At 57.8% G+C, this 10,751-nt stretch overlaps 3 protein-coding genes across 3 annotated transcripts; 1 reads left to right on the top strand and 2 right to left on the bottom strand.

The window, feature by feature from the left end:
- Nucleotides 1–1,507: 1,507 nt before the first annotated feature.
- GUITHDRAFT_107698 (hypothetical protein) lies at nt 1,508–4,872 on the top strand (the record flags this gene model as incomplete). The annotated part of the gene is made up of 6 exons (XM_005833416.1): nt 1,508–3,073; nt 3,214–3,264; nt 3,518–3,642; nt 4,037–4,109; nt 4,157–4,216; nt 4,381–4,872. The coding sequence occupies 6 exons, from the start codon at nt 1,508–1,510 to the stop codon at nt 4,870–4,872; spliced, it is 2,367 nt and encodes a 788-aa protein (XP_005833473.1).
- Nucleotides 4,873–4,952: 80 nt separating this feature from the next.
- GUITHDRAFT_152375 (hypothetical protein) lies at nt 4,953–5,998 on the bottom strand. Its single transcript, XM_005833415.1, has 4 exons — nt 5,951–5,998; nt 5,373–5,904; nt 5,087–5,221; nt 4,953–5,033 (listed from the first exon to the last, which is right to left on the bottom strand). The coding sequence occupies exons 2-4, from the start codon at nt 5,660–5,662 to the stop codon at nt 4,976–4,978; spliced, it is 483 nt and encodes a 160-aa protein (XP_005833472.1). The 5' UTR covers nt 5,663–5,904; nt 5,951–5,998; the 3' UTR covers nt 4,953–4,975.
- A 2,960-nt stretch (nt 5,999–8,958) lies between these two features.
- GUITHDRAFT_107696 (hypothetical protein) lies at nt 8,959–10,101 on the bottom strand (the record flags this gene model as incomplete). The annotated part of the gene is made up of 5 exons (XM_005833414.1): nt 8,959–9,032; nt 9,088–9,134; nt 9,228–9,606; nt 9,657–9,873; nt 9,928–10,101. The coding sequence occupies 5 exons, from the start codon at nt 10,099–10,101 to the stop codon at nt 8,959–8,961; spliced, it is 891 nt and encodes a 296-aa protein (XP_005833471.1).
- Between the last annotated feature and the right edge of the window lie 650 nt (nt 10,102–10,751).

The following is a 10,751-nucleotide window of genomic DNA, read 5'->3' as shown; positions in this document are numbered from 1 at the left end:
GAGAGCGACTAGTCTTGCACAGGAGGAGGGGGAAAGCAGTGCAAGGACTGACGAGTTTGGGTCCATCGGAACGCCGTAGAAGAAAATGAGCAGCGCGGTGATGAGGACGGAGAGACGAAGGCAGGCGGCTCGGAAGGACTCGCGGTACTTGAGCAGGATGTGGCCCCAAGAGCTCTTGCCGACGTGTTGCACCCAGCTGAAGGAGAGCAGTCAGAGGATGAAGAGGAGAGAGGAGGAGCAGAGCAGAGCAGATGTAGAGGAGAAAAGCGCAAGGAAACATCTACACAGGGTAGCAGGTGATGTAGAGAACGAGGAGAGAGCGAGGGAGGCAGGAGCAAGGCAGAGGAGGTATGAGGGGAGTGAGGAGGTAAGGTTTCACTCTCACGTTGCCATGGCAAGGGTGGAGTGAATGTTGTTCAGCAGGAGAGACATCTTTTCTGACGAGTTGTCCTTGGGGATCGACTGGTACGAGCAATGAACTTGTCAGAACATGGCTGGCAAAATCCCAGCTGGGAACTCCTCGAAGGAAAGGATGGCAAGGGTGGAGGAAAGGAGAATGGGGAGGGAAATGAATAGGGGGGAGGGGAGGGGAGGGGAGGGGAGGGAGGAGGGGAGGGGGAAGGAGAATGAGGAGGTGAAGGGGAAGAGGAGGGGTACCAGGATCATCTCATGCCAGACGTCCTTGAAATCTTTGGAGGAGACAAGCTCCAGCCTCTTGCCATCAGAGCTCAGTCCTACCGTACTGATCTTTAACTTAACTTTGAGTAAAAGATTCTAAAGTGTATAAAATAGTTCAGTCAGTTCGACTCCTCGGAGACCCGGCCGGCGGCCCGGCCCGGCGGCGAGCTCTCGGAGTCTAGCTGGTAGTTGATGAGTTGCCCTGCCGCACGTTCGGCAGGAAAATGACCGTTTCTCTTTATATGGTGCAGCCGCGGTAGAGGAGAGGAGGGAGGGAGCGAGACAGAGGGAGAGCGGCAGAGGAAGAGAGGCATAGAGGGAGAGGAGGTTCAGAGGGAGTAGGCAAGACGTCTGAGTATCGATCCTGCCTCCTGCTGAAGTCAAGACTATCAAGGCTTCTGTGAACCGTGACCCACTGCTCAACGTGGGATCCTGCAGCAGGGGCTAACAGGCCATGTCGACCGGGTGCCTCCTCGTCGTTGTGATCCTTACAACTCTGCCAGTCATGAAGGGCCTGGCGTGCTCACCTCAAAGCTGCCGGCTGGCTCCATCCCCCATGAACGAGCTTTCTCAACGCGGTCGCTACCCACGTCGGCGTGCCTGGGGTGGTGGTATTGGGATGTTTTGCATGGCCCAAAGGGATCTGGAGAGACAGCTGTCCTTCCATCGGGGGCTCAGAGGAGGAGGGGAGGAGGAGGCAGGAGAGAGCTTGGCTGCAAGCAAAGGAGGGTCCGTAAGGAGTTTCGACGCCACAGAGGAGCCTGAGGCAGATCCGCGAGAGAGCTCGGAACGAGGCGGGGGAGGGGAGAGGGGAATGTTGGACAGGACGATGAGGTTTCCATCCATCACCATGATGGAGAAGGAAGGAGAGGAGATCCGGCTGGCTGTGGAAGCAGCCGAGGGAGAGATCGATGCTGTGATCGCCAGCGGCTCTCCCCCGCAAACCTCGCACCTCAACTCGTGGCTGAAGGCAGCAGCGCGGGCAGCGCTGTGCGACAAGTCGAACATGCAGGAAGTGAAAATCATGCTAGACAGGACGCGATCGCTCGGGGTCAAGATGGACGAGACGTCCGTGCTGCGGTGCCTGGAGGTTCTTCAGCTGGACGTGGGGAGGGGAAGAGCGGAGATGGAGGAGGTGTTCGAGCTGATGAAGCAGATGCGGGCCATGCAGCTGGAGTTCTCCTCCGAGATCTGCAAGGCGATGCTCAGGGTGGTGGCGGCAGCGGCAGGGGAGGGGAGGGGGAGCATGCGACAGGGGAAGCGGGTGCTGGAGGCGTTCACTAGCACGGGCCTCCGCCCTGACAAGGAAATTTACGACTGCCAGCTCGACATCGTGTCAAAGAGCGCGAGGAGCGGGAGGTCGTGCAAGGAAGAAGCATTTGAGCTGCTGGCAAAGATGAAGGAGGAGGACGTGCGAGCAGACGCGAGCACCTTCCGGTTCCTGATGGACATCCTGGCATGGAGCTCGAGGCATGGCAAGGCAACGCTGCAGGACGCTGAGAGGGTGCTGAAGGAGATGGAGGGCAGCATGCAGGAGCCTTCCCCCAGCTTCTTCAACGGTATGATGGCGATCGTTGCCGGCATGGCGTCGCAGAATGCGGCGACGGTGGAGGACGCGCGGGCTGTGCTGGAGAGGATGAGGCAGCAGGGGATGCAGCCGAGTGTTGTGACATACTCGGCCATGATGGCGGCGCTGGCAGGAGCAGCGAAGCACAACAAGGCGAGCATGCAGGATGGAGAAGCAATTCTACTGAGCATGCAGGAGGATGGGGTGGAGGGCGATGCGATAACTTTCAACGCTCTTCTCGCTGGTGTGGTGGGGATGAGCAACTTTGGGAGGACGAGGATGGAGGACGGAGTGCGGGTGGTGAGGATGATGAGGAGGAGGGGGATCAAGGGGGACCAGGTGACGCTGAACTCGCTGCTGGAGCTGGTGGCATCAGCGGCTGATAGGAGGGAGGCGACGGAGAGGGACGTGCAGGAGGTCATCGAGCTGATGGCGGAGGACGGCTGCGCGCCCGATATGTCCTCCTTCGTCATCCTGCGCAGGATCTGGAGCCGACTGCAGCGAGCTCGGCAGATGAGCTGGTGGCAGCACGGCAACCGAACGGCAAGGAAGGGGGAGGGCGAGGAGGAGGAGGAGGCGAGGGTGGAGAGGGAGAGGAAGGCTATTTTCAACTTCGGCTCCATCTTCTCTCTCCTTGCCAAGGCCTCGTGGGAGGGGAGGGTGAAGTTTGAGGACGTTGAGGAGACGCTGGCCGAGATGGGCGCGGAGGAGGTGGGGGCGACGAGAGCCGTTTACCTCCTCTGCTTCGAGGTGGCGATCGGGCTGGCAAGCAGGCGCCACGGGAGGATGGAGAACGGAGTCATGCTGCTCAAGGACATGAAGAAGAAGGTGAAACCCTCCTCCTTTTCTCCTCCTCCTCCTCCACCACCACCACCACCACCACCACCACCTCCTCCTCCTCCTCCTCCTCCTCCTCCTCCTCCTCCTCCTCCTCCTCCTCCTCCTCCTTGACTCAGCGTTCTTTACAGGGAGTGGAGCCAGATGCTCACATCTACATGTTATACCTCAACCTGATCAAGGTGAGCAGCAACTCAATTTGCCACACAGCGAAAATGGCGAGGAAGAGCAGTTTTGCATGTAGAGAATAGTTGAAGAGACTGATATGAGAGGACGAGGACAAGGACGAGGACGAGGACGAGGGAGGAACAGCAGGAGCAGGAGCAGGAGCAGGAGCAGGAGCAGGAGCAGGAGCAGGAGTAGATAGCGAGCGGTGGTGATACTGGTGTGGAGGAGCAGGAGGAGGAAGGAGAAGAGGATGACGATGCCTGTCAGGTTCTCTCGAGGCACAAGGGGGCTGGGCAGAAGGAGGCTCATCAGGCGTTTTTGTGGATGCTGAGAGACGGAGTGAGCTGGTCGACTGAGCTGTTCACTCTGCTCATGGACGTCGTCGACTCGAGGTGGGGGAGAGGAGCAGAAACGAAAGGAGAAGAGATGAGAAAGGACTGGAGCAGTGTCGTCAAAGAAGTTGCAGTGCTGGAATATGGAGAGGGCATGGAGAGAAGAGGAGGAGGTGGTGGAGGAGGAGGTGGAGCGGGTGGAGGGGAATATTTCGATGATTGACTTTGACTGGTTCAAAAGCTCCGGGCGGGAGGGCGTGAAGAAAAGGATTTTCAAGTCATGGCTGGAGGAGATGATAAGGTGAAGGATGTCAGCCATTCTTCTCCCCTCCCCTCCCCTCCCCTCCCTTCTCCCCTCCCCTCCCCTCCCTTCTCCCCTCCCATTCCCTCCTCTCCTCTCCTCTCAACTCAACTCAACTCCTCTCCTCCACTTGACCTCATCTGCCCCCCTCAGGCACCCTCACCTCATCGACGATCGCTTGTTCGTCAAAATCTGCCTGGTCGCCAATCGTGTTTCAGACGCTGAGGTAGGAGGGGGAGGAGGAGGGAGGGGACAGGTGGTAACTTATATCAGGTTCATGCCATGATATGGGATATCTTCACTACCAATACAAACTTCCAGGAGAATGAGGAGGTCACGAGAACTTGGAATTCTGACCTTTCCCTCACTCTTGTCCCTTTTCCCACCTCCTCTTTCATCCTCCTCTCTCCTCCTCCCTCCCCTCTTGTGCTGCTCTCCTCTTCCTCCCTCCTCATTCACGCCTCGAGCTCCGCATGTGCTCATCTCGTTTGCTTCAGGTTCTCATCCCCTTCCTCATCGTCGCCTGCAACCACAAACTCCGCAAGGAGAGGACAGCACAAATAGTTGGATGCCTCGACCTTGTCTGGCAGCAGAGGAGGCCGCACGACTCCGTCCTCCTCTCTCTCTCCAGCTCGATCAGGCCTGCTCGTCTCCGTTCCCTCCTCCTCTCCTCCCAGGAGCCTTCTCTTGCTCTAGATCTGCTGCGAGAGCTTGTGCCTGTGCAAGCGGCAAGTCGTACCCGGCTCCTTCATGTGCTCAGCAGCCTCCGCCTCCCAAGACTTTCACTTCCTGCACGCAGCATGCGTTCTGTTCGGCTCGCGCTACCTCGACTGTCAGAGGTGAAGGTCACGAGACGTCAGGTCAGCGTAGGAGGAGTTCTCCTCCTCTTCCTGCTCGCCAAGTTGGGTCAGCCCTTAACAGCGGCATGGCTTCCTGGAGACGGGGGGGGCGACGACTGGCTGGAGCAGATACATTGGATAGAGGGATAGCTCTCGTTTCATCCTGTCACTTTCTCTTTTCCCCCTCTCAAGGTTGTTTTAATTGAGTTCAAACTGCATGTCCTTCCCTTCCAGCTAGTCTCTTCCTACTTTGTTACTTGCTGTCATTCCTCCCAAACGACCTCGACGGTCCCAGCTTCGCCATCTCCGGCCTGCAGCAAGACATCAGCAAGACATCAGAGCTGGACCCCCCGGCCACTCTCACCGGCCGAGACAAGGTCCGTTCCATCCTGGGGCGAAGTAGCACTGCCGACCGAAGCTGAAGATGCAGACGAGAACCTGTTTGAAGTTTCGGTTGTCGAAGAGATCAGCAGTAGTGAAATTGTCCTTATCGGGAACTCTGCGAGCAAGCTTGACGTAAGGTCCAGTCCGCTCCTCCCCTCCCCACTCCTCCTTCCTCTCCTCCTTCCTCTCCTCCTTCCTCTCCTCCTTCCTCTCCTCCTTCCTCTCCTCCTTCCTCTCCTCCTTCCTCTCCTCCTTCCTCTCCTCACCCCATCGATCTCGCTGCCTCGCAGAAGGCGTTGACGTTCTCTCGCTGCGGGAAGGGCATCGGGCCTGTGTTGATGCGGAGGATTGAGTTGCTCTTGATCCTATTTACAAGTTTGCACAGGACGACTCCTGACTTGAGACATTCTTGTAGGGGCCCTTCCAGCTTCTCCCCCGTCACCTCGCTGATCCACGCTCGGGCCACCTCCTCGTCGCTTCCTGTGTACTGCCCCTCGTATGCTCCTGGAGAGATGGTCCTGCCCGCTGCTGCCTCCGCGCTCTCTCCGCTCTTCATCCCTGCAGCTGTAAATTCTCGAGTCAAGTCGCAACACAACAAGACTCCAAGAGCGGCAATCTACGTGCTTGCTTGCTTGCCGACGCCTGTTCGCTGGCTCGCATCGACATGTGGCTGAAGTCCAGCTGGTCCTCGGGGCCAGGGGCGAACTGGGAGATGAGAGGGACGGAGAAGTCGGTGGTAGGAGGGAACGACTGGATGAGGTTGTCGAGGTCGAGCTCGTCGGGGATGTGGTCGGTAATCTAAGGACGAGTCAGAGGACGCAACGGATGGAGCGAGAGCAGGAACCTCTGAGTATTCCTCGAAGCCCTTGGGGACTGCTGGGGGCTCTTTGAGGGATTCGGAGAGAGGCATCCCTAGCGGTTGACCCTTCCCACACACACCAGTCAGACGTCGGAGCAAGCGTCGGGAGGGAGCTCTCACCTCGTTCGAGAGCCTGTGAGCAGCATCTTCCTTCCTCTCCGCCACTTTCAAGGGAGCGACCCACGTGTCAAGGGAAGCACAGGCTAAGGGAGGTCTCTTACTGGGCACCGGCTCCATGGGGGGGACTTGTAGGTTGCTCGAGACGTTCTCAGGTCCCAGGAAGCTGCTTGCAAGTCAAGAGCAGGAACCAATCAACAAGTGTGACCTTGAGGGCGGAGGAGAAAGTCCGAACAGCTCCTTGAAATCTTGCCTGCTAATTTCTGGTTGAACTTGTTGGACTTGTGGAAAGGCATCGGCAGGGCCAGGTAGAGTTGGCTCTGGATGCGGCTGGGCTAGGGGGGCTGGTACTGGGGCTGACAAGAGGAAAGTGTTACATTCCGACAACAACAACAGCGATCAGGCTATACCGACGGGGTAAGAATATGGATCAACAGGAAGAGCAATCTGATGAACTGCCTGCGGACTCTGTTGCGAGGGTTTCTGCGGTGACTGACTTTGTACATTGTTGTTGATGGGAGAAGAGTTGGTCTGCGGCGGCACGGCTTCTCTCGTCATCGACTGACGCTGAAGAGCATGGTGAACACTCCCAACAACTTGAGGATACAAGTTACCAGCCCATGCAACGTTATGTTGGGTTCTAGGCATATGAATTTACACCTGTGTCACTCCATCAGCATCTTCAACAACCAGCCTCCCCGCGATACAATGCCGCATCCCCCGCAGTCTCCATCCTGCCGAGTAGAGCATTCAGATATTTTTCTAATTCTCTGCAAAATCATCCATCAACTCCTTCAGATGAATTTTAGGACAGTATCTTACGCGCGAATGATATCTATCCTCTGTTTCTTGCTTCCCTGCGGATACTTGGGGGGGAAGGATGGGACAGGGTGCTAGGATCATAGTGAGTCGAGATAGTGAAGAAGGAATCGCATGCTACTCGTTTGGCAAGATCTTGATGCAGTCGTTCAAAATCCGAGTAGGTCTTGTTCTTGACCTCTCGCAGCCCTAACTGGCTTCGCGTCTCCATGTGATACAACTGGGTGATCCACAGCTCAGCATGGCTAACCTTGCAAGCTTAAGTTTACCGTAGAGGCGTTGAATCTTTCTTGAGCTCGGATCTGTACAACAGCCTGCATCGCCAACTGCCTGCGTATTGATATCAGTCAAGTGGCCCTCAGACACGGTCCAAAATCTAGGTTCTTTTCCACTGTAGGGAATGAATTTCTCTAGTGCAGGTAGCAATCGAAGTTTCAAAATAGCTTATGTGAGAATCAGTCTAGCTCGGCTGCACATGAACATCGTCTTCATCTTCATCCACAAGATTGACCACTCATTCCCAATCTTTTCTTCGGTCCACTTTCTGAAAAGGCTATGACTAGCTCGACACCATCACAACGACGTTCGCGTCTGTTGCTGCAGCATATCCTTCATGAGCAAAGATCAAATCTTGACGATCTCTCAACCATGTTTGCTGTAGCGCCCATCGAGCATTTTTGCGCTACCACTCCCATCCCTTTTAAAATCTGCATGAACCATTGTTCTGTGAGTGGGGTACGGCCCGGTGGCATTAAACCAGGGGTAGGGCACGGTCCGTAAGTAGTAAGGGGGGGTGGGGGGAGGGGGTGGCAAGGACAGTGCAATACAAGGTAGGGAGCAAATGTGATGGGGGGTGGAAGGCATAACGATACTCGGCCAAAGAAGGGGTCCTCGAGGAAGCAAGGGTGGTGGTCGCGTTCCTGAGGGCGAGGGTACTGGGTATGCCGTTTGATGCTGGGCTGATCCTGAGACCCTGGGGATGGTGGTGTAGGGGGCAAAACAGGTGGCAGTGACTACCCACCATGATTTTTCAATAATAAGTCACAGGCTGGGGTGGGGTCGTGGAGGCTGAGTGACTTAACAGATTGAGCCGCTCCCACCGTGGCACGGGGTACCGGTACAGCGACACTACCGGTCATCGCCGGGTGGCCGGGCCGGTGCCGTCGGAGCCGCGTGCCGAACTTCCGGAAGTTCCGAGCCTCCTCGGAAGCCAGGCGGGCCCAGGCCGGGCCTTACTAGTGGCAGCCTGTTTCCGAGTTCGGACCGTCCAACTACCCGGTGACCGGGTTACGCCGGGCGTACGGTATCCGGCGGATGTACAGCCTGAATGGCAGTGCCGCACTGGACTCGGGTCGGATCATCACCGCGGACGGTGCCCGGCCACTAGCGGCACGGCGTCTGACTCGCCGGCACGGTCACCGGCGGGGCCGTATCGTACGGTACGCCACGGTGGCGAGCCTGGGGTCCGACCGTCCCCGGCGTGCGCCGGGACGGGGGTACGGCACCTGACAGTAGCTGCGCGGCCCGCGGGGTTGCGGCGGCACAACACATTCCTCGCCGGAGTCGCTGTTGAGGCGGCTCGCCGCGACCGCTCAGTGACCGTCGGACCGAGTCCGAGACTGTGACTCCATCCGAGAGGCCGCGACGGCGGCGGCTCACTGATCCTGACTCGGACCGTGGCAGGGGCCGGGCTCCGACCGTGCCGGGGCCCGGCCGCCTGAGCGGACCGTATTGAAGTCCAGCCTGGCGGGTCACTGACAAGTCGCTGCAAGTCACTGACTCAGTTGACCCGTGACGATCCGAGAAGCCTGGACCTACGCGTCCGGGCCCGGCATCAGGCTCAGCGACTGACACTCTGAGCGGCCACTACAGCACAGAACAAGGCTGAGCACGCCTACATCCTTTTGAGTATATTACTCACGTGTGCCTCTTATCATCCAGGTCGATCAACTACCGTGCCAAGTTCTCCAGCTTGTCAAGGAAACATGGACCAAGCGAGGTGCCAGGCCTTTACACGTTTCCTGTCATTCAGAGGATATCACAACTTGACAGCACAGTTACTCCCTGGACTTCATCTGCAGACGGAGGATCTCTTCGAAGATCTGGAGGAACCTGTTGGCATCCATCGAACCTGGTCGATTCGCCTTCACTACACAAGCTTCTTTTCATTGATCGGATCTGCTCACCGTTGACAACCCACGGTTCCCTCTGACACCTCGTCCTTTCATCTTCCCTGTCTCAAAGTCACGCGCATTCCTCCCTCCCTTTCCCATCTGTCCTTCCTTCCTCCCCCCTCTCCTCCTCCCGTTGCCCGCATCCCGAGTACCTGGAGCAGCTATCCTTTCTGAATGGACCGCCCACGGCACCGATGGCAGGGACGTTGAAGACGAAGAGGGGGATGGAGTGGATTCCATACTTGTGGATGGTGTCTCCGTATGACTTCCACACGGTCTCTACCAGCTCATCTGTCTCCAAGAACGCCTTTGCTTCCTCCTTGTCGATTCCGACGTCGGCACAGGCGGCCAACACTGTTTTCCTGTCCGACGCAGATTCTCCGAGCTCGAAGTGTCGGTGGTTGAGGCGATCGATGTATTCCTCAGCCTTTCCCTGCTTTGCCGACCACAACCAAATCCTCTGACTGTCTACAGGCTGCCAGTTCGTCTTCTGATCATAACGGAACCTGATGCCTGCCCGTTGCCCGAGCTCTGTCCATCCAAACGTCAGGTGGCAGACAAGCACAGAGACTAGATCAGACCACTCAGAGATGCCTCGTATGCTCGAGCTTGTGCTTCTGACCCTCCAGTGTAGTCGACGAGGCCATCATGCCAGGTCCACTGCCCTCCGGATCGGAGGAATCCACTGCCGTCCTTAGCATCGCCCAGGAAAGAGTAAGGATGTCGGGTGACGTTGATCTCAATGGCCGCGGTCGGGTGCCTCTCGTGGAAGAGCAGCAGAGCCTTCTGGATGTGCTTCTTCCCGATGTATCCGTGCGGTCACTGCGTGCAAGTGACGTAGTCCGCTTCCACCCTGATCCGCTCCTGACCCGCTGCTGCGCGTCTGGAGCCGAGCTGTAGGTTGTCAGGCACGGGAGCAGCGAAGCAGAGCTTCTGCTCTGCAGCTGCAGCTGGCGAGGCCGAGGCTCCTCCTCCTCCCATCACGCCCATGGCGACCGCGAGGGTCAATGCGAGAGGCGGTGCCATGCGCGATGCAACGGTTGTTGCATCCACTGGCGATGTAACCGGACCCGGGGCCCGGCAGTGAGTCCGGCAGTGAGTCCGGCAGTGAGTCCGGCAGGCCCGTTTGAGGGATGGCCCGACACTCGCAGTGACCCTTGTGACATGGCGAATTTCGGGATGGAAGGACTAGGCAGGGGAGTGGAGAGGGGAGGAGAGACAGGGAGAGGAGGAGGAGGAGAGAGAGCATGGCTACAAGACGCTGATGGCGAGGAGTTGGGGAAGCAGGAGGAGTGAGTGAGTTGTCGGAATCCTCGTCGTTCCAACGACAATGCTGCGCTCGTCACTGTCCGATGATCGTCGGTCGTCATCCTCCAGGACATGTGCAGCAGCTCCCCTGCTCCTCCTCACACGTTGGAACCTCCGTGACCTCCTTCACGCATCCTCCATCGCTCTGGTCGCTGTGCTCTTCACTGCCGTGTACCTGCAACCTTTCCAACGTCCCAACGGAGAGACCTCAGTGCTGCAGCAGAGCAGCAAGCGCTTCCCTCCCCATGTGACTGAAATCCCCAGCGACCACAAACTGAGTAAGAAACGTTTTCCTCCTGCTCCTCCCCCCCCCCCCTCTCCCTCGCTCTCTCTCTCTCTCTCTCTCTCTCTCTCGGGTCCCTTCGTCG

This window comes from Guillardia theta (genome assembly GCF_000315625.1).
Source record: "Guillardia theta CCMP2712 unplaced genomic scaffold GUITHscaffold_30, whole genome shotgun sequence".
NCBI lineage: Eukaryota > Cryptophyceae > Pyrenomonadales > Geminigeraceae > Guillardia > Guillardia theta.
The sequence above is the reverse complement of the archived record's forward strand: the minus strand, read 5'-3'. Positions and strand labels throughout refer to the sequence as shown.